This window comes from Mytilus edulis, chromosome 6 (genome assembly GCF_963676685.1).
Source record: "Mytilus edulis chromosome 6, xbMytEdul2.2, whole genome shotgun sequence".
Classification (NCBI taxonomy): Eukaryota; Metazoa; Mollusca; class Bivalvia; order Mytilida; family Mytilidae; genus Mytilus; species Mytilus edulis.
Window position 1 is genome coordinate 24,080,317 of NC_092349.1, and position 24,709 is coordinate 24,105,025.

The 24,709-nt window shown below is 30.4% G+C and overlaps 1 protein-coding gene across 1 annotated transcript; it reads right to left on the reverse strand.

Moving 5' to 3' along the window:
• Positions 1–20,165, reverse strand: LOC139527380 (acyl-CoA dehydrogenase family member 11-like). The gene is given in 14 exon segments (XM_071322793.1): positions 1–181; positions 420–486; positions 828–989; positions 992–1,097; positions 1,344–1,436; positions 2,639–2,779; positions 3,273–3,372; positions 6,461–6,555; positions 11,225–11,374; positions 13,565–13,707; positions 16,822–16,942; positions 17,396–17,495; positions 18,770–19,002; positions 19,906–20,165. Coding segments are annotated over 14 exon segments (1,842 nt in total). The 5' UTR covers positions 20,146–20,165; the 3' UTR covers positions 1–90.
• Positions 20,166–24,709: the final 4,544 nt, after the last annotated feature.

Below are 24,709 nucleotides of genomic sequence, written 5' to 3' on the forward strand. Positions count from 1 at the left end.
TTCAACTCAAATCATGCTCAACAAAATAAGTCATTTGTATGTGTTCGATAGATATCACAGATATATAAACAGATTTCTGGAAAATGAATTTCATCCATAAACAAGTTCTTTGTCCATATCTGAGCTTTGTTGACTGTATTGGTCCTGGTTAGAAACTAAAGATAGTTGCTGTTCACACCATCTGGAAAAAGAGTAATAAATATTTTTTTTGCATTTTTCCATTCAAAACATTACAACTTATGTCCATATATTTGAGTTATCTAAAGATACTTTTAATTTTAATGTAAGAGAAGGCCTCAAAATGAAGCATATCTCAAGAATTTTATGTCACTTTTTTAAATTAAACACAGGTACCTACCATATTTATATAAAATATCTGATGTTTGTACAATAAATGATTAATTCTCTATTACTATTACCTTTTACATGCATAAATATCAACTGGTGACAATCCGCAGCTTGCTGTATGTTCAATCATTAATGTTCCTGAAACAAATGTAGAAATGGTCAATTGTGAAACAATTGTCAGACATTTTCATCCTTACATACATTTTCAAATCTGTCAATCCAAGAATGTTACCCTCTAAATAGTTGTAGTAGCCTCTCCTTATAAATATAAAATCCCCTCTTTAATAAGTAAAATTAAAATTGGAATTTGATCACTTACTTAAGAAAAAATTGGATACATGAACAATATTCAAATAAAAAGATGTGGTATAAAAAATAACTTCAATGAAATAAAATATCATTTAGTCATGCATATAAATTAGTCATTTTCAGTCGCTTGTGATATATATTAGGACAAATCAGATTAAATTTATACTTACCCATGTATATTCTAGACAAACTATAAGACAAATCTCTTGCAGCAAAACTCAAAACATCCAAATTTCCCTGATTTGTTGTAATAAACTGCAATACTGATTTCAAAGCCATTTGTAACTTCTCTGCTTCTTTTGATAACTCTGAAGGCGTACTGGATAGTTTGTTGTCACATCTTTTTTTAAAGATAGCAATGCTTGTCCATTTGATTTACTGATACATATTAACACATCTAAAGACAGAATATTTGTTGTTCCTTCCCATATAGTTAATACCTGGATGAATAAAAAGAAATATTAGTTTCCATGGTAAATAAATAGACAGTTAAAGATTTTAGCCTGACAAAGCATTTTTTTCATCTCAGCATAAAAAAAGAATTTAAAAGGGTGTTTTTTTCCCAAGTTATTTACCAGTTTATTAATTCAGTATTGATATTTTTCATTTTAAATCTGTTGAACATTCTGTTTTAAGATGAGCACAAGATAAGATTCTTATAGAAAAAAAATCAACCAAATTCTTACCTGAGCGTCTCGAAGAAAATTAGGTAACCCAGTCTCCTCTATATAACCTTGACCTCCAAAACTTTCCAAACCTTCTGAACTTACTAACATAGCCTGAAATTAATAATAAATTAAAAATAATTAAAAACATTCAATCAGAAGAAAATTCAGATTGTTTGGATGTGAGGATCACATGTATTAATCAACAGTTGATATTTGTGGTAAATATAACAGACTTTTATTCTGGTATAGATATAGTTAGTACATTTAAATGGCAAGTTGTTCTACTAAAAAAAGTGAAATTGTTTGCTATAAAAAATCAAATAATACATCAATTTTCAGGGATTTGTCCATTTGAAAATTGGTATTTGCTACTTTTTCCCTAAGCATGCATCATTTAGAAGTTTGAGAATGCTTGGACCCTAGTCAAAATAATGTGTCAAGGAAGAGTGACATAAGTTTTCTAACTGCCACTTTGTGAACTAGCTTATTAGATATCTGGCTCAATGTGTTAGTCTGGTACAATTAACTCATCATAGATACCAAGATTAAAATTGTGTTTGCCAGATGAGTGTTATGTCTTCAAAAGACTTATCAGTGATGCTCAAAACAAATAAATAGAAAAAATATCCCTTTTGGCGAGGTAGGCTAAAATAAGTGCAGGATAAATTACTTTTATTTTAGTTTAAAGCAGACAGATCTTTCCCAATACAACACTATTTTTTGTCACTCGATTATAAAACTTTCAACAAAAATGTGTCCATAGTACACAGATGCCCTATCAGTAAAAAGTTAGAATCATAATAAGCCTTGGAACATTTAGATATCAAGTCAGTCCAATAAGGTTTTGGTTGCATTTCATGCAATCTTTACCAAAAACTACCTCGACCAAAAACTTTAACATGAAGCAGGACAGAGGAATGAATGAATGCACAGACCAGAAAACATAATGCCGAAAAATGGGGCATAAAATACCAAAGTAAACTCAAAACAAGAAATATGACTAGTGGGAGTATCTTAGATGCACCTACATATACTAAAAAAAACATACGAAAACATGCAGTAAATTTTGGCGATACATATGTGGACACACAAAGATAATGAGCATAGACCTTTAAGTACACAACAAGTCTGGAAAGCCAAACAATATGTTAGGTTTACCTGAAACTTACCTGTTTACCTGTGTATAACTTGATAAGAGGAGTGAGTAATCTAAGTAAGTGTTAGGTTTACCTGTAACTTACATGTTTACCTGTGTATAACTTGATAAGAGGAGTGAGTAATCTAAGTAAGTGTTAGGTTTACCTGAAACTTACCTGTTTACCTGTGTATAACTTGATAAGAGGAGTGAGTAATCTTAGTAAGTGTAATTCATCTTCAGTAGCTTTACCACTCTCTTGTTTACTTAACAGTAACACAGCTTGGAAAACAAATAAGGTGGCAGCTCTCACTTCAGTCTGTTAATTATAAAATGTACACATCAGTCAACTTCTTCAAACCAATACTATTGGAGGAAAAGATGACTATTGTTTTAATAATAGCATAAAAGTAATGATGCAAAAATATTGAATGTTTAAAATCTTTCTTTACTTCACTAATTTAATTTCCAAAAAATCTAATAGGAAAAATATATGGTCCCCTTCATGCAGACTTCTATATTCTTTACAAGATTTAAAGTGGGACAAATTGCATAGATGTTTTTTTTTAATAGATATAGGAAGATTTGGTGTGAGTGTCAATAGGACAACTCTCCATCCAAATATAATGTATTATGATGACTCTTTTGTTTTTGTGCTTTCTTCTTTGTTGATACATGTATATAAATATATGTTTTTCTATGTTTCCATTTACATCAAAGAAACAAGGGTTTTTTTTCTGGCCATGGCAAAAAATATATATGTACTACATGTACCAAATTATACCATAGCTGACCATCCACGGAATAATTACCTCCAATCTGGCCAGTGTCTGTACATGTAGAGGATAATTGTACAGTCGATTACCAAAAGATTCTCTCTTTAAACTGTAGTCTTTAGATAATATTAATAATCTGAAAATAAAAGTGACTTAGTTTGTATAAACAGAAGCTTACTTATCTTTTAAAGAGGCTAGCAGGAAAAATAATTTCAGCAAAAAATTAAACCTTTGTTTTTTTTATTACAAACTTTTATTTATTACACTAGTATATTAGTTATTACTTAATGATATGGTACGAAAATCAACCAATAAAATCGATTCTGTTTGCCCCATGATGACTTTTAAAATGTTTATATCAATGAAAAGCTCCATATTATCTCTCTTTGGTCCAAAAATGCATTTTTTTGGCATTAAAATTAAAATATCTTTTTTATCACATTGGTGACCATTTTGTGAGCGTAAATGAATGGTGACCCCATTTTTTTATTTTTTTTTAATTTTAAGTATAAGATAAGTTCATTTATAGAAAAATAAAGCAATATCCTATATTAGAAGAAAACAAGAATGTGTCCACAGTACACGGATGCCCCACTCACTCTATCATTTTCTATGTTTAGTGGACTGTGAAATTGGAACAAATTCTCTAATTTGGCTTTAAAATTAGAATGATATTATCAAAGGGAACATATACACTAAGTTTCAAGTTGATTGGACTTCTACTTTATCAAAAACCTGGTTTGCCTACTTTTAATTACATGTATATGTAAACATAGAGGGAATTGTTGTTTTAACAATTATAGTTTATTTCTGAATTATAGTAATATTTTTTACCTTTTATTTTACCTGTACATTTTTAAAAGAATATTATATTCTGCTATCAAATCAAGAAAAATGTGCAAAACTTTTCTATATTTTATGTTACTTTGACAGGAAAATGTATTTTTATTTATAAAAAAAAGGAAAAATGTGCACTAAAAACGAATTATTATTCCAATCTATCAACAAAAAGTTTTAACTATTGGTACATTCTGAGAAAAAAAGTAAAAAGTAAAAGAATGAAACTAAAGATATATTAGAATAAATCTCATTTGAATATCATTGATTTTATTTAACTTTTTTTAATTATTTTTTTTAAAGATACACTGTTGTGATAATTTAATAAAAAAAATTATCCAATCAATTCTACAACAACTAGAATATAAATGCAACTTTGCAGTATCAAAGCTATACATATGACACAATTTGAACAGTAATCTCCTTCCAAGGTAGCCTTTTCTTAAAAAAAATAAAAAAAATATCTTTCAATTAATAATCATGATTACTAACAATGCCAGTTAGAATTTCAACCAGAAAGAGTTTTTACTGACTATGAGACAGCAACCTACAACGCAGCACGAACAGTGTGGACCCGTACCACACATCACCTGGAAGGATGGCACAACAAAATTAAGAAGAGACTGAAACATGCCCAGCCAAACATCTACGAGATCATTAAAGTACTGAAGGAAGACACATGCACTAAGAGAATGCAACATTATCCAGTATGCAGCATGAGTAGCCCGCCAAACAAAAAGCCGACGATACAGATTAACACTAGTAGACACCAGACTGCAACTACTGAAAGACCGATACCTACAAGACTCATCAACGTGGTAGATTACTCTGACACAGCATCCCATCTTCTCCATTTGAACTGAACAATGAGGTGAATGAAGTGAAACATTGTAAATTGTGACTTTGTAAATTATTCAATAAAATGTGACTGTTGATGTACTAAGTATATATAACAGATTGTATTTCTCCTCATTTTACATATTTCCTTATGCAATGCGTTTATAAAATTGATAAAGTTATTAAACTAAGTTTGCAATAAAAGATCTTGTATTAATGTATATTATTCAGAAACTAATGAACTATAAAGACACTTTTGTTACTGAATATCATTGTTTTTGTTATTTGTTGTGTACATCTATGCATGTTGGATGAATTGAATGAATTTATATTAAATTATTGAGAAAAAAAAATTGATTTTTTTAAATAATTTTTTAATCCAAAAAAACAACCTGAATATATAGAAAACACTTAAAATCTATAATATACTTAAGTTGGAACAGCCTATACGATTGTATGCTCATTAACCCTTTTGTGTTTTTTGTTTTCTTTACTAATAGATAATTGGTAGAATTAAAAGTGAGTAAACCATCAAAAACTACCTTGACCAAAAACTTTAACCTGAAATTTGCACTATCATTTTCTATGTTCAGTGAACCATAAAATTGGGGTCAAAACTCTAATTTGGCATTTAAATTAGAAAATCATATCAAAGGGCACATGTATACTAAGTTTCAAGTTGATTGGACTTCAACTTCATCAAAAACTACCTTGACCAAAAACTTTAACCTGAAGCGGGACAGACGGACGGACGCACAGACGGACGAACGAACAGAGGCACAGACCAGAAAACATAATGCCCCTCTACTATCCTAGGTGGGGCATAAAAATTGATTTAGACCCGCAAGCCCCCTTAACTGTCATGATGAAATATCTCGTCTCTGAACAAAAACAATCTGTTTTGGAAATAAGGGATTTTACACAGAGCTGTTGTTAAAGAACTATTGTCCTCAGTTTTTGTAAAGTTTCAAAAAATATTTAATATTATACTTAAGTTTGATTAAATTAAACATTAAATTTCTTCATAGAACATTTAACTTAAATAAATAATAACAACATATGATCCTATAATAGAGCCAAAAGGTGGTATTCAAGCACACAGTGCAAACAAATCATTCACTGATTTTATAATTTGAATATCATAAATGGTAAAGAAACTTTCCCACTAGTATCTGTTCCAAAGTCTTTTAAACTGCCTCCCCGGTACACGCAGAATATAACATGATTACCATAAATTCAAGAATTATTGTAATATTTTTATTAATGTGAAAATGTGACAGTACATGTATTAGGTTCACATTAATAAAAACTTGCATTCATAATTTCTGTTGTGATTTTTCCTTCATCATATTGTGGGCAAAAGATTTCACATTTTTTCTCTGGTGGATTTGCATTTATAAATGCACAAGTTAATTTCTGAATGTATAGTGTATAACTTCATCAAACAGGATGTTCCTATTACCAATGAAGGTAAAAAAATGAAATAAAAAAAAAATTAGACAGCTCCATTGGTTCTGTGAACAGGTGAGCTGAAATAAATTTAGACTCACTTTCTCATGCTTGAACATGCAGCCACAGCATTATGTATTCTTGTCAATGTTAACATACTGGAAATTTCTGCCACACCTTTTCCTAGATCTGAAATCTACAAAATGTGCAAATGTCTAAAATATATATTAATACATAATGACGACAGGCATACCATTTGACCAATTTTGTTAGAACTGTGAACATTGATTTCCCACAATTTTATAAACCTTTAAATAAAGTGGCACATTAAATTCAATAATCAGCGGTGCCAAAAGTGCATGAATAAACTCATCATAGATACAAGCATTGACATTTTTATATCTAAGCCAGACGCACGTTTTGTCTACATAAGACTCATCAGTGGTGCTTGAATAAAAAATGTAAAAAAGGCCAAATAAAGTATGAAGTTATAGAGCATTGAGGACCAAAAAATCCTAAAATTTTACCAAATACCACTAAGGTAATCTATTGTTGAGGTAGAAAAGCCTTAGTATTTCAAAAGGTGAAAGTTTTTTGTTAACATGCACTTAATTTATAATTATGAACATATTAATGATAACTCAAGTCAACACAGAAGTGCCAACTACTGGGTTGGTGATAACCTTGCAGAATTAAAACTCCAACAGTCCACTTTGATCCAGTGGTTGTGAATAAACTCATCATAGATACCTAAATTGAAATTTTATATTTTGACACACTCATTACATAAATATTGAAATGTTTGCAAGAGCTAAATAGCATACTAAATAACTGTTGAAAAATTTACATTGAGCAGTTCAACCTGCGAAAATTATGGCTTGGGTTTTTTATTGAGGATTAACTGTGGATTCAATTATTTTCCGTTGATATCAATTTTAGTGGATTGAAGTAAATTGTAGTTCATGAATTTGTTAAAATCTGCATACAAACCTTTGGTAAATTAGTCAAACATTCAAATTTTTGGTTTTATCTATACCAACAAATTAAGATATTTAGTTAGTTCTCTCTAGATGAATAAGCCAATCATCTGGCATCTTAATATTATGCAGGATTGTTAATCTACAGCTAATTCCCCTTGATAAATTAACTAGGCCTTAAGGCATTATTGTAGGCAGTGTAAAGCTGAAAGAAGCTGAATATTTTATCATTAAGCAAGCAACAGTCAAACAAATAAACAAAGATTTAAATTAACTTACTTTTGAATGGATGGAAGGATTTTACTATTTTTTTACACTTCAGACATAAAATTAACACTCACACAGTGATCAAGAATAAAAAATGAGTGAGCACAAAGATTTAATTTAAATTAGATTGCTGAATATTCAACATGTTCAACATCAACTTAGTGAAAATATTGTGATTCATTATATTATTAGACTTATATGTCATATTATCAAGCTAGCAGCTTATCGTTATAGTGGATTAAACCAACAATTTTTTGCAAGCAATTTACAACTTTCAAGCTATAAAAAATAAAAGAAATAATATCCTTACAATAAGTCAAATGTGGATCTTCTCTGGTATGATATCATCAAAGCACAAAAATAAATCCCTGCAAAGTTGGTTGGATAAGAATAAAGACAGGAAAATATATAGGTTGATATACAGTATGATATGTAAAAAAAAGTAAATATATCTGTAGGCACAAATACCTGAAAAGAAATATCTGTAAAAGAACTTAACAAATCTATCCCAATCCCTTTAAGGATGTTCGCTGCTCAGTTTCATTATAAATAACTTTTCATAAAACAAGTATGTATTGATATGGAATAAGTTCAGGAATCAAAATAGCAAAAACAATATAGGGGTCCATGTGCTTGTTTTCGAGATATTAGCCATTGGAATTTTGGCGGGAAAATGTTCTCTCTTGATTTTTCATAGATTTATCATTGACCAGTAAAGTTCTCAAATACTATTATAAAATAAATAAAAATTTATAAGACTTTTACAAATGACTTATTATTATACATGTTAAAGAAATTCAAAATGAAAAATGGGGGTCACCGGGCAAATTTTTTTAAGGCATTTAAATGGATAAAACCAGAGGATTCCGAAAATCTGACAAAACATCCAAAACATGACAAGCCAGCTTCCTTAATTAGGGAAAACAGTGACTTTTAAACATTCTGCTATCATGGCTATCTTTCTTTCCACCTGTACCAAAAAATGGCAATGATTTAAATTTTACATACTAATAACTAAGGAGAAAAAATTGCATATACAATGTGTCCACATGTTAAAGATCCATCTGACTCCAGTCATTATGATCAGTTTGACATGTTTGATAACTGTTTTATTATTTCCATAAAAATAGGAGAACTAGGACTATTAAGGACTTTTGAAGAGGATATCTTCGTTACTGAATTTTGCTATGATTTTCTGATTATTGACTTGAATTCATGCATATTACACAAAGTATGAAAATACCATTGAATGTCTATTGCATGATTACAATTTAATGATAGCTTTTATAATCCTGGTACTTTTGATAACTATGATCACTCAGTCCAGAAGTGAAACCGCTTTGTTTATTTATTTTAAATCAACAATTGACCGAAATAAAAGCTTTTTTATTTTAGACACAATGTTTTTTATCTTTTTTGAACTTTTCGTTTTCATTGCCTTGTATTAAATAAACTGCTTTAAAATAAAACAAGCCTGCCTTCCAAGGTTCTCAAAAATATAAGCAAAATCATAATCAATGAATGATAAAAAATTATGATATAATTTATCTCCTATCACAAAAACAAAAAGAAACAAGTTGATCTATAATCTGATAAAGATACTTCAATGGCACTTTTCAACTTAGTGTATATTCAAATTAAAGTCGACCATTTTCGTAATAAACTCACTTTCTCATATTAGAGATAGCCATGAGTGCAGTATGTATCCTAGATATTGTTAACATGTTGGAAATCTCAGCAACACCTCTTCCTAACTCTGACACCTAAAATATCAAATATACACACAAGAGAAAAACATCAGCAGAGATAAAAGCTGATTATAGGAGGGGGTTAGGGAAGGACTTCTAAAAACATTTATCACTGAAGCTTACAAAAGTTTCAGTACAGACAAATTGCCTTAACCAAGAATTCCCCCCTTTGCCCCTTTCCCCTTTTGTTTACTAAACCATTTAACCTAAACTACTTTAGAAAAGTATGTCAATTTTGCTTAGCTTTCCAAAAATGTTTTATATTCATTGTGTTTTTGTTACAGCAAGTATTTCTAATCATCCTATGTCAAATATGGTTTATAAGTTACTAGTGTTGTTCCGATGATCGGAATAAGTCGGAAATCAGTTGGTTGGGCCTGGCGATGTCGATAATCTATTGGGATTTTGTTCAATCGATTGTCGTTAAAGTTTCCGGACTTTTAGCTTATCAACTTCCGGTCCGTTTGCGGTTTGCATATTATATGCGCAGTCAAACAAATAATAACAAAAAACATCAGTCAATGACAATGATAATGTCAAAATCCTATAATTAAAGACATAACCAATTTCCTTCTTTATAAACGTGACAAAAGCATTGACTATAAATATTTGCAGATTGATGGAATGTTATTTAAAATTAATAACTTTGTATGAAATACTTTCTTTCAATACCGGTACTTGTTACTTGAGAGCGTGCGTAAAATCATCGCGATTTTAGATAAAATATTTTCTTTGCTTCATTAGAACATGTTGCAAATTGCCTTTTATAAATGTGTTATCCATTTGTAGCATCAAAAACGTCATATTCCTTTCCAAATTGCTTGCCAAACATCGTTTATTTTTGTAAACTTTTCCGAAATTTGTCCGCCATTAAAAAATATAAGAATCACGAATCGGATACGGTTCAACTATGTTATAATTCCGCATTCTTGCAATTATAAGTTCAGACGCACGAATGACACAATTGACAGAAAAATGATGACCATAAAAGTGAAAATAAGCATTCTACACGAATTAACAGACATTGGCTTAATCCGCTTTGTTTACTGTATATTATATTATATTATTTTATAATGCAAATGCATTGTTTTATTTTTTACTGTTAATTTTAAATTTCTTAAAGTTAAAAACTTCATATATCTTTTCTTTATTAGAAGCATTCAAATGTTTGTACAGCTATGTTATTGAAATTGTATTGTGAGTTACACTATTGAAATTTAGAAACGTAAGTGTCACTGTTGGTAATAAATGTTAAAATATGTTCAATATGAATCTTGACTCTTATTAATTCATTGTTTTAACTGCTAAATAAATAGTTAGCAAAGGTACCAGGATTATAATTTAGCATGCCAGAATATGAAAAGGAAACAAAAGATCAAATATGAATATATAAACTCTGCAATGATATGGAATATACACATTAGACATGTACAATGAGACTAAATGCATGATTTCATTTAACAAAAAGGGCAAGGTATTATGATGCGATTATAACCGATAGTCGGTTGGTTGCTGTCAATCGATTGTAATAGATAATCTGTTGGTAATTTCAACCGATTATCCAACACTATAAGTTACAATGATCTCCACTCAAACAGGTAATTATGAGTGTTAGTCAATGAAAAATATTTCATAAGTAGAAAAGTCACTAGTTGGAAACCAAAGAAAGATGAAAATGAATAAAACAGCCCGACAAAATCTGTATAACTGTTTTCATCTCCTTTTTGATAGCAGACTAACATGTATTTTAAAGGTGTGCTACAGGTTATGCTTAAGATGCTGGCCCAATTTAGTTTTTCAACTAATTTTTCAATTTAATGTTACCATAATCTCTGTATTCTAAATTTAAAAGTTCTTCAGTAAAATATCTTACCCTAACTGCTGAAGTTCCATCCAATAATAGCTTAGCTGTAGGTAGTTGTCGAGTTCCCAATTTGTCCTTCAATTTAATTATCTGAATGTCGTTCAAACTACCATCATTTTTCTTAGTTTCCAAATAAAATAATGATAGTCCTTTGGTACCCTGTTGAAAAAAAAATATCAATTTACATCCAATAACTATATATGAACTGTTTGTTCTTAAAAAAAGAAGATGTGGTATTATTGCCAATGAGAAAACTACACAAAAAATTGAAATGACTCATTGATAAACCACAATAGGTCACTGTATGGCCTTCAACAATGAGCAAAGCACATACCACACAGTCAGCTATAGGTCACTGTACATCCTTCAACAATGAGCAAAACCCATACCACATATACTATTTCCTTGTTAATAACAGGGATGTTAGAGCTGATTTTTTCCTACCATTTCGCACATTTCAGAACTTAATCAAAGTGATGGATATCACTCATGGAAAGATTAGAACAGTAGTTTGAATTATTTCATATTAAGGTATGGTGGGGGAAAATTAACATTCATAAAGCACTATTGCTGAAAATTGCATTTGTCTTTAGAAGGAAACTTGCTTTTTCAGTATGAGGATAAAATGAGCTCAAATTAAATAATATGGGTCTCTTAATTTGCACAATTTTATTGAAACTGCAGTTTATATTTTATGGAAGTTATGTTGCCGGTTCTGAACATGTTTAAAAATAAAAAACCCAAAAAAATTCTTCTAGTAAATGTTACCAACTATCCTTGTAAGACATTAATTTAGACCAACAACTTAAAACTTTAAAGTGCCAGCAAATAAAAAATCGAAAAATGTTGTTTTGGGGCATTTTGTAAGTTGAAAAAGAGGTTATATGGCATTGAAGATTAAAAGTTTTGATCAATTTTTTAAGTATTTTTCAACACAGGGCATTGCAAATGTACTTTATCAACGTAAACCAATTAAAAAACTTATTTTATTGAAATGTGGATTCTTTCTTGATTGCAAAAATATTTATTTACTTTTAAAAAAAATTCAAATGACTAAAATAGACATAATGCATGTTATGATTGATGGGAAATAATCAATGGTTTGTTATAATTAAAAGTTTTAAAATTTTAAAACTGTTTCAAGCCAATTCCTGATAAAAAAAAAAGTGAACTAATCTAAATTGTTGATTAATTACAGATGATTAATGGCTATTTATCAAGTAAATTATAGGCCATACTTGAATGCCTTTTATATATTCATATTTTATTTTTTTAAGATCTTGTTAATCCATTAATTATTCATCTCTCAGATATTATTTACAGAATCACTTTTTGTAATGTAGATCAAAAGTAATTTGCAATAAATAAATCTATCACCCTTATAAATATCAAATACCTAAAATACACATTTATGTATTCAATTATGAGGCCAAGTACATGTTTATTAAGAATTAGATGTATATTGGAGGGTCTGTGTAATTATTAGCTAGTAATTATGTAAGACTGAGGTTGATAGGTAATGTGGTCAATTTGTTTGGCAGTTTAGGAGGTGGGGCATTGTAAATAAAGGTCCAACTTGTCTCTGATTGTTTAGTGATAATGACAGTTGTCAATCATACTAGTTGAATCAATACCCACTTACCTAATCAAAATGTTTTTAAAAAAGCCTGCACATCAACACACCTTAATGACATACATTCTTGAATGAACTGCTCCAATAATATCCCCAATTTGTATGTGTATTATGTGCAAATGCATGAGAACCATAGGGAACTATATTTTAGTGTGAATACATTTAGTAACAGTAGGTAACCTGTCCTGTTGTTAGGGAGGGTGGTGCCTAAGTAAAGATTTAGAACAAGTTCTAATCTTTCCAAAAATTGAAGCATGGTTGTCTAATGTCATATTTTAATATTTCTTATCATTCAACAAAATGTTTTAAAATGAATTTGGTTTAAACTGCATATCTTTTGATAGCCTCCATTAAATTTGTTCATATTTTTAGACTATGTAAAGTTTGATCCTATTTGATTACATTTACCTCATTTTGATCTCTAGATGTCTTTCAGAGCTTTGTGGTATTGAGTTGCTGTTTCATTCATGTATACCCCACATCACTTTTATTTATATGTAATTTGGTTTGCACTGCCATTTATATTTTTCATATTTTGTTCACACTTATATCTAGCATTTTGTGGGTCAGAATACAGATTCTGTCAACGTCTTAATCAACAATTATTCATTAAGCTCTACTCATGTTGTCATTTTTCAGTCCAATCCCTCCCCCCTCCCCTCCTCAGAAAATCAAATGGTCATCCTCATAGAAAACAATACACATTTTTGACCTACTTCTATGACATTATTCTGTTTATCAACTACACGAGCTAATGTGAACGCCATATCTGAGTCTGTTGCTGAAGAGAACCATTTATAACCATGTAATCTGTAACTTCCATCATCCTGCTCCACAGCTACTGTTTCTGTACCACTAGCTAAAAAACAAAAACAATTATTGAACAGAACTTGAAGATATATAGCTGAGAAGATTCTTCTATATCATGTAAATAAATTCAAAAACACAAATTTCACAAGATAGATAGAATGTTAGAGGTTAATCAACTTTGGAGAATGGATATACCATAAGTAAATAAGGATTCAAAATAATTTTTTTAAGTAAGCTCTAATAAAGTCCTTAAAGATGCAAAGATCAAGATTTGGTTATTATTATTATTTCTTGCTCATTAAAAAGAAGACATATTTGCAGAAAATTCTTTTATATTACCAAATCATCTCTCTTTATAACGTAAGATAATTGCTTTTTTTTTTTATTTGTCAAGACTGTTCTCAAATCATATGCTTTTTTAAAAAGAAAAGATGAGTAAACCAGATGCTCTGCAGGGCGCAGCTTTATACAACCGCATAGTTTGAACCCTGAACGGTTGGGGCAATTATGGACACAACATTCAAGCTGGATTCAGCTCTAAATTTGGATTGTGATTAAATAGATGACACAGCATAGGTTTCTGACACAGGATGAATGTGGTCTAATAAACTTAATTTTTTTGTTTTGTCTTTGAGCAATTCACTATGCTGTTGAATATAAATAAAAAAAAATTCACATCCCAAAACTTATCTCAATTCAAATTTCTAATAGTCCCTAACAATAACTACTCATTTAAATACATCATAAAATATTAAAATGTAAAAAAGTGCTTTTTATCACTGAATGGTAAAGATTGTTTTAAATTATCAGTTGGTAGTAAAAGTGAATATGCATTGTACACTGTATAAAACAATGATTTAAGTTGATTCAACTACTACTCTGGACAATGAAAGATAACTCAAATTTTCAAAGAATATTGAAAATTTCTTGCTATTGCACAATATTGTGCAATTAGATATTTCTTGCCATTGCACAATACTGTGCAATTGAAAATACTTGCCATTGCCCAATACCGTGCAATTGAAGATTGCTTGCTATTGTACAGTACTGTGCAATTGAAAATTTCTTGCCATTGCACAATACTGTGCAATTGAAGATTTCTTTCTATTGCTGAATACTATGCAATTGAAAATTTCTTGCTATTGCTCAATACTTAATATGATAATTTTGGATCCTGATTTGGATCAACTTGAAAACTAGCCCATAATCAAAAATCTAAGTACATGTTTAGATTCAGCATATCAAAGAAGCCCAAGAATTCAATTTTTGTTAAAATCAAAATTAATTTAATTATGGACCCTTTGGACTTTAATGTAGACCAATTTGAAAACAGGACCAAAAATTAAGAATCTACATACACAGTTAGATTTGGCATATCAAAGAACCCCAATTATTTAATTTTTGGTGACATCAAACAAAGTTTAATTTTGGACCCCAATTTGGACCAACTTGAAAACTGGGCCAATAATAAAAAATCTAAGTACATATTAAGGTTCAGCATATCAAAGAACCCCAATGATTCAATTTTTGTTAAAATCAAACTAAGTTTAATTTTGGACCCTTTGGACCTTAATGTAGACCAATTTGAAAACGGGACCAAAATTTAAGAATCTACATACACAGTTAGATTTGGCATATCAAAGAACCCCAATTATTTATTTTTTAATGAAATCAAACAAAGTTAAACTTTGGACCCGTTGGGCCCCTTGTTCCTTAACTGTTGGGACCACAACTCCCAAAATCAAACTCAACCTTCCTTTTATGGTCATAAACCTTGTGTTTAAATTTCATAGATTTCTATTATTAAACTTATACTAAAGTTATGGTGCGAAAACCAAGAAAAATGCTTATATGGGCCCCTTTTTGGCCCCTAGTTCCTAAACTGTTTGGACCTCACCTCCCAAAATCAATCCCAACCTTTCTGTTGTGGTCATAAACCTTGTGTTTAAATTTCATTGATTTCTATTAACTTATACTTAAGTCATAGTGCGAAAACCAAGAATAATGCTTATTTGGGCCCTTTTTTGACCCCTTATTCCTAAACTGTTGGAACCAAAACTTTCAAAATCAATCCCAATCTTTTTTTTGTGGTCATAAACCTTATGTCAAAATTTCATAGATTTCTATTGACTTAAACTAACAGTCAAGGGTCTAACTTAAATAAGTTATTAGAGAAAATAACATACATGTTGTTATTGTGAGCTGAAATATCAAAAAACTGTAATAACATATGTATGTTACATGTTTCAAAGGGGGAAATATACAACCTTCATTTTGTTAAATTCTTTTCAAGTTTTATTGTTTTATAATTTTCTTTATGTGTATTAATCTTTGCAATATATATAAGACTTTGCTCTGACTTGCATAAGAATGTATTTCAATTCATTGTAAGAAATGATGAACAGAGCTTGTAATGAGGCACTGTGCAAGATTCCAAGTGTCTTACCATGGTTAATCATAATTGTATCAATGGAATTAGAAAATTAGTTATCAGGGTTATCAGGGTTATTAAGCTACTGCGCAAAAGTTTTTAAGAATTCCCAAGTGCCCATTAAAGATAAAACATTTTTGATATATTTCACTGATAACCAACATATGTTATTACAGATTCAGGAAAAAAGAGAAGACAACTCATGAACGTGTCTGTAATAACAACATGCATGTTATTTTCCCCTGATAACTTATTCAAGTTAGACCCTTGACTGACTAAATATATAATGCGAAAACCAAGAAAATGCTTAGTTGGGTCCTTTTTGGCCCCTAATTATGAAAATGTTTGGACCAAAACTCCCAAAACCAATCCCAACCTTACTTTTGTGGTCATAAACCTTGTGTTAAAATTTCATAGATTTCTATTCACTGTTACTAAAGTTAGAGTGCGAAATCTAAAACGCCACGGACAACGACGCAAACGTGATAGCAATATACGACGAAATTTTTTTCAATTTTTGCGGTCGTATAAAAACCCCTTAGTTTTATGCATTTCTAATATTCTAATCTTGCAAATTTTGTTTTACTTCTTTTTATCAGTAATCAATCCTGTGTAACCTAATGACCAGGATAACCTTAATAAGTTTTCAGATCCAAAGCAACTGGAAATCAAAGTTTTGGCATCTGAAATTTGTATGGTTTTCCTGTCTGCTCTAAAGTTGTCTCCCCTTACCTACATCTGATCCTCCTTTCTTTTCAGTCATCCATTGGCCAGATGTCCAAAATTCTTCAGGATTTCTTGAAGTTAAGTTTTCAAAAGCCTTAAGTAATTGACTGGTTGGGTTTTCTATTCTCTACAAAAATATCATGAATAATTATACAGAGAAAGCATAAAAAACATAAATTGTGGCTTACAGTAATATACAGTCAATGATTGTAAATAGCATAAAGATTTTCAATCAATATATTTTGTCTGCTAAAATAGAACAATTCTAGTGTAAAACCAAATATAAATACAGCTATTTTTTTTTTTATCTTTACTCTTAAACATTTATTAGTAAAAGGCATGACCACCTCTTCACCACAAGACAGAAGTTTATAGTGCAAGAATAATTTATGTGTTCCACTTTAAAACTAAATGCTCAAATGAAGGACTGCAGGAAAAAAGAAAATATGCGGTGATTTTTAAAAAAATTTAACTGTTTTCCATATATTTAAATATTCATAACATGACCCTTCAATCACAAATCTGTGATACAAGAACATGATCAATTTGGAAACTTAATGTATAAGTAAAAAGTACTTACTCTTATAATTGTTGCAGCGCCATCTGTCATAGCCAAAGGACAACTATAAAGTCCAGAGGATGAGGCAAATATGTACAGCTTAGACATCTGATGTAAACGTCTGAAAAACAAATTGCAGTTATCATTTAACTCCACCATAGTTTTCATGATCCTAGCAAAAAATGTAATATTAAATATTGAATGCTTCTTTTTGTAACTTCATAGGGTTGTTAAAGCGTTGACCATGGGCATATTTTTAGAATGAAGCCCTTCCACGCTTCATACAAAATGTACTTCGGTCAATGCTTTTACACCCCAATGAAGTTACAAAAAGAAGCATTCAATTCTTAAATAAAAGTGTTTCAATACACTAATAGGCTATGTCTAATAAAATTCTTCAGGGACTCACTTAAAAACAAAAGATAGTAATTTTGTGACATGCTTGATATACATGTACTGTCTAAAATTAAACTACAGTGTTACTCTATTGTTTCACATATTATTGTTAAGGAGGCTCGCGGGTACAAAAAATATCAGCAAAAAATTAAACATTTGTTTTTTCATTACAAATTTATTTATTACACTATTAGTTATTACTTTATAACATGGTACAAAAATCACCCAGACAAATCAATTTGGTTAGGCCACAGATGACTTTAAAAATGTTTATCAATATCATTGAAAAAGCTCCAAATTATCTCCCTTAGGTGCAAAAATGGATTTTTTTTATGTTTAAATTGAAATATATCTTTTTTAACTCATCTGTGACCTATCTTTTTTATTATTGTTTTCAAATAAGTTATACATAAACTAAGAAATTGTAAAATTTAAGCGGTGGTTTCTATAATTAAATTCTTTTTTTTATTTCAATATTACCAATATTTCTCCTATTAGTTCAACAGAAAAAAGGACATTTACAAACATATATATATGCTTCTTTCGGAGGCAGATTGTGAGCTTAATAGAATGGGGACCCAATATTTTTATTTTATCTTTTTATTAGGTATAAGATCAAATTTAATCATAGAAAAAAATAGCAAAATCCTATATTAGAAAAAAATATTGATTTAGACCTGTGAGCTCCCTTAAATTTAAATAATTGTAAATAAGGAATAATGAAACTTTAAACTTTGACATGTACAATGATGTATGTAAAACAGTATTCTACATTTTCATGATTGGTTTTGTCATGTTTGTTACTGATTGCAAGTGTACTGGCTAGTACACTTTAGTAAATTTTTGTTGTATTTGTAACCATCAAAATATTAACTGATGGAGGCAAAATTTGAAACACAATAATTTTAATTCCATTCTGATGCAACTGTTATTGAACGATATGAATAATGGTATAAGAACTGACACCATAAAATGTTTAATAAATACATAACATCTAACCTCCATTCTTCTTTGGGGTTTTCATATCCTAAAGAAATAAGACCTTCTTCTGCTGAAATATTGTGCATTTTCTTCCATGCTTCACAGGTAACCAGTTGATCTATTCTGTTACCCCATGCATCAAATGTCTGAACATACGGTTTCTCTTTTTCACATTGAAAACCAAGGTCATCAATTTCTATTGCAATCCTCTCACTAAATCTGAGTAGATCATCTTCTACTGTTTGGTAATGCTAAAAAAGTATGAATGTAAAATAGGCACTATTACTATACCAAAAATATTACAATTGAATTACATTTTCATTAACAGGCATGTCGTGCATGTGATTGAATTCAAAATTCAAATCAATTGTTTATCAAACTTTTAATAAGTCAATAGGTAAAATTTGCTTTCAAGGGCAATAATTCTTGTAAGATGTTTAACTTATAAAACAATTTCACATTTTAACTAATATATCTTTTTTTATATCATCATGATTGTAGTTTTTGCAAACAACTTGAACGGAACATCATGACCATGACTAATCGACATAATTCAGAAATTTTTGAAAATGGACATTTCAAAATGTTTATGGACAACTACTTGGTTTGTCCAATTTAACTGCAAACTTTTATTTAAACCAGCTGCAAAAAAAAATATATGTTGCAATAACTGGTCCCTGAGTGCTATAGTTGTTTCAGCTTTTCATGCATTTACGACAATGTTACCTATGAGAAGATTTTATTTAACGCTTTAAAGTATAGTAGCCACCAGATGCAAATCTATAACAAAAACTAAACAAAGCTTCGGAAGCTACAATTTAATTTTATTATTATTAAATTTTTTTGGAGGGGGGATAGGTTGGGATGAAAAATTGCACTTTTTTTAGGTTGTAATTTGTCCTGCCTTTCTATTTTTCAATCTATTTGGCGATGCCTCAATCTATTTGGCGATGCCTTTATCTATTAGTTTATCTTGACTTTTTTTTTACATAAATTGTCATCCTGCTTTTTATTTTATTGTAAAGTGTCTTATCCTGTCTATTTTTCCTACCCAAAACTGGGTTACTCCTGTCCCACCCTTTTTATCCACGTCCACTCTGCCCCTGTAAACTCAAATGGTAGCTCCCTTAAATATGTGCTAGTACAACTTATACCTGTTTTGGTAAATTCTTCTGAAGAATTTTCAACAAAGTTTGGTCCTGTTTCAGAAAATTTCCCAACTGAGGTTTTGGCTGTGTAAAGTGACCTAAACGAGCACTAGAGAATAGAGCAGTGTATTCAAATTCATTATCATTTAATGTAGTTGCTTTTGTGTAAGCTGTTCGTGTCAAAATTCTTGTCACTCTTGTCGTTCGTTGACGTTGTGTTGGAAAGTTCTTCAAGAAGTTCTGCATTTTCTCATTTATTTATTTACATTTTGAGTTACTTCCCTTACAATTAACTGCTATATTCAAACTGCTGATCCCGAGCCAGAACCCAGAAACTGCGCATATCGTAATAGCAAGGATTTCTATAGTAAAACTAACAAATACTTGTTAATAATTAACAAAAAAGAAAAATATGCTAAATAGATCAACAAATGATTTTTATGCAATAGTTTGTTATTCACAGGATCAGCATGTCTGTTGAATTTGAAGCCATCGTGTAGACTTTTCAAACAAGATGCCAGCATTCTTATGGGTACGAACTGTGTGTCTGTTCTTGCTGACCATTTTTTTCCATATGAGTCGGACTTCCTTGAAGTTCAGACACTTGAAAAAAATAATCAAAGAATCCATATCATTTAAGTTCACATTCAGATATATTGATGATGTTATATTCATTAACAATCCAAACTTTTCTGATTGGGTCCCATTAATATTCCCTATTCAAAACTATAGATTAGGAAATAATAATAATAATGATAATAATAATAAAAATAATAATAATAGTCTTTTATTCAGAAGCAATACAGCTTATAGAATTTACATATACAAATATAATATATAGCATCAGTGAATAATTACATACATGTTTTATAATTACAAACATAGAAATAAGACTAGTCAAGGCTGTCTCTGTCTAAATTTTATACTTTTACCTCGAATTTGAGATAAGCGGTCATTCAAGTACCAAAACCTATGACAAACGAGACGTTTTTAAATTTCAAAATTATCATTAAGTTCCCCAACCTTACTAGGCTAGCAATATACCTACATCACCTGAACATAGGATATACATCTCCCAAATCATTTTATATTTTAGAGCTTGCAGCTGCTACCCATACTTTATATATGATGTCAGGATTATGACAGTGGCATGGTCCTATCCGAATTCGCTTGATATGTTTTAAAAGCTTTTGATTTGTCATTTGATTAGTCGGGGACTTTTTGATTGTTTTTTTTCATTGGAGTTCGGTATAATCACAAGACTTAGTGACAAATAAATAAAAATATCTTTATTCCTAATCAAAAGGCCTATAAAGAGCATTCAGATATATATATAAATCAACACAAATTACAAAATTAATACAATATATCCACTAAACAATTAACACTAGCAATCTAATATACATACTGCTGGTTAATAACTAAATATTATTTAGAACGAATATACATAATTATAGCCACAATCTTTCACATTTGTTTGATCTGACATTAATACCAATACGAATCATAGTTTGCATTCTAAAAATATGAAAAAGTATCTCCAATGGAAACTAGAGGCTCTCAAGAGCCTGTATCGCTCCCCTGATTCTACTTGGTTTTTTTTTTAAATCATATAAAAAAATATAAAATTTGGCTAAAAGTAACAACACAACCTCATAAGGAAAGGAACATTCAGGCTATGTTTGATTTCTTTTAAAAGTCTCCCACTGGCGGCCATCTTGGATGATGGATTGGCTACAAAGTAACAACACTTGATCAGCACCTCATAAAGAACATTCATGCTATGATTTGTTTTATTCCATTCAGTGGTTCTCTAAAAGAAATCATTTAAATGCATTTCCCATAGGGTCCTATGTTAAACTAAGTCCCCATGCTGGCGGCCATCTTGGATGTTGGATCGGCTACAAAGTAACAACACTTGGTCAGCACCTCATAAGGAACATTCATGCCATGTTTGGTTTCATTCCATTTAGTGGTTCTCTAAAAGAAGACATTTGTATATATTTCCCATAGGGTCCTATGATAAACTAAGTCCCCCTGCTGGCGGCCATCATGGATGATGGATCGTCTACAAAGTAACAACACTTGGTCACCACCTCAAAAGGAACATTCGTGCCATGTTTGGTTTCATTCCATTCAGTGGTTCTCTTAAAGAAGTCATTTGTATGCATTTCCCATAGGGTCCTATGTTAAACTAAGTCCCCCCGCTGGGTGCCATCTTGGATGATAGATCGGCTACAAAGTAACAACACTTGGTCAGCAACTCATTAGGAACATTCATGCCATGTTTGGTTTCATCCCATTCAGTGGTTCTCTATAAGAAGTTCAAAATGTAAAAAGTTAACGACGACGACGGACGACGACGGAAGATGGACGCCAAGTGGTGAGAAAAGCTCACTTGGCTCTTTGTGCCAGGTGAGCTAAAAAGTAATGGTCCACATTGTTTAATAACCATAGGACTGGTTGGTTTATCTGCTTCGTGTTTGAAAATAAACTTGAATCCGTTTTTCGTATAATAAAATCTTGATTACCTAAAACCCCACCATGAAAACTTTACATAAATTCACATCTAAAATGAATGCATATTCCTTTAAATTTTGTCGAAGAGGTATAAACCATTGTTTTGCTTCCAGTTAGTAACCTATTTCTGGAAGATTTTTTACCCAATAGTCATCCCAAGGAATTATGTACAGTTATATTTAGAACAAAAATCATTCAGCTTGGTCAAAGTTGAAACCAAAGACATATACTGTATAATATGTCATTAGTCAACCTATGTAAAATAAACGATTCTAACATGACGTCCTTCAAACGCTTTGAGTACACACCCGTGGTAAAATATGAATATATTTCATGGGCTGTTCCCATTGTACCCCCACGTCATATGTTTTTTTAATGAATGAACGACTCGACGTCATAGAACAATGACGTCAGAATATAAGCAATTTACGGGAAAATACACGCTTGTGAAAGGGAAAATCAGCACAACAAGGAAACGTTAACAAATGATGCTAAAATGAGTTATATTAGCCGTTTTTGTATACATATGAGACATATAAGTACAATAATAATTAGATTAATCTAAAATTATCTAAATATGTTATTATAAATAGTTTAAGCATCATCATTTATTCAGTTTGCTCCGTTATTTTACGTCAATTTAATAGTGCGTTTATATATTGGAACGGCAAATAATGCCATCACCTAGAGCGCTTCGATCCAAAATAATTGCCGTATTTGTCCTATTAGAATCGATATAATATTCATGGGGGCTTGAATATATCTAGATTTTACCACGGGTTGTCCCTTTATGCCGATATTGTCATAAAGGGCCAACCCGTGGTAAAATCACGATATATTCAAGCCCCCATGAATTATTTCTTAAATATCGATCGAAAAGAGACTTTTGTCTCTGTTAAATGTCTGCACAACAAAATAATATATCAAAACTGCGTTGGTATGATAAACAGAATGCAATTACCTTCGTATTAATAATAAAATGTGTTTTTTTATATCTATATATTTCTCTTGCTTATTTTGATTTTATATATGTACTGTCTTTGTTTTAAGTCTGTGAATACTGTCTGTTGTAGTCGCTTGCAAAAACTTATATATTGCATATTATGTATTTTACAGTAAACAATTGCCGATTAAAAACTTACTTATATACATTGGTAATCATACCACATCTTCTTTTTTTAAAGACGGTTTGTACTATGTTCTGTATTACACTATTTATAATTGTAGCGATGATAATATTGTCAAATGTGTACTTCTCTTTTGATTGAAATCCACACTTGATTGTAAAAATATATTTGTTCAGGTAATTTGGCTAAGAGTCGTATAACATATCATGTATATGGTTTCCATGCATTCACCATGTGTTTCCGGATTCAAGGCTTAAATTTCAGTTAAAATCAATATTGCATGTTGAAAATATTGATAAAATGGGGGAAAGTCTAAACTTAATCGAGCATCTCAGGCTATTGTCTATTGCAGGCTTTTTTACCTGATATTTCAATAAGTAATTTATAATTGACCACAATCAAAGTTGGATACAGGAAAAGTACAAAATGTCTAAATTCTTTTTTTTTAATTAACTACATGTTTAAGTCTTAAATGAATAAAATGAATGACATTATAAAATAAACAAAACGGAAGACATTTTGTCCAAACTTCTGAAAACGTCGACCATCCTAAAAACGCTTATTTCCGACGTTACATGTACTGTTGTGTTTTAAAATTAAATGTTCCTGATAAATAAAACAAATCGTGTTGTGAAATTTGGAGAAGAAAAATGGTGGTGCATGTTACTCGGAACATAGATTCGACACAGAATTTTGCTATTTCTATAAATCAGTTATAGCTTTTAGCAAATGTTCGATTCAGAAATGTCAATGATATTTACAATTTTTTCAAAACCAATTTGATGCAAGGCAAAAACAAAACTTTCGTTATGTTGTTGAAGTATACCGAACTAGATATAAATCAATTAAAGTCGTCCCTTCAGTAAGGTGCATTCACTAAATTAAAAGTACAAGTCACTTTTTCGTCAATATAAACTTGTACATAAGACGTTGGTAACAGTGAAAGACTAATCACAAGCAGCGACGAAAACTCAAGGGGATTTAAAATATATTAAGATGCATTAGAAACGAGAGTAAATATGTTTTTTTTATAAACGCATATAGAATTCAATGTATAAAATTATATGCATAAAAATTGAGTGAAAAGATGCAATATTTGTCAATGCCACTTTCATTCCGGCGTAAATGTAGTTATCTCTTACATTTTAGCTATTCTACATTTA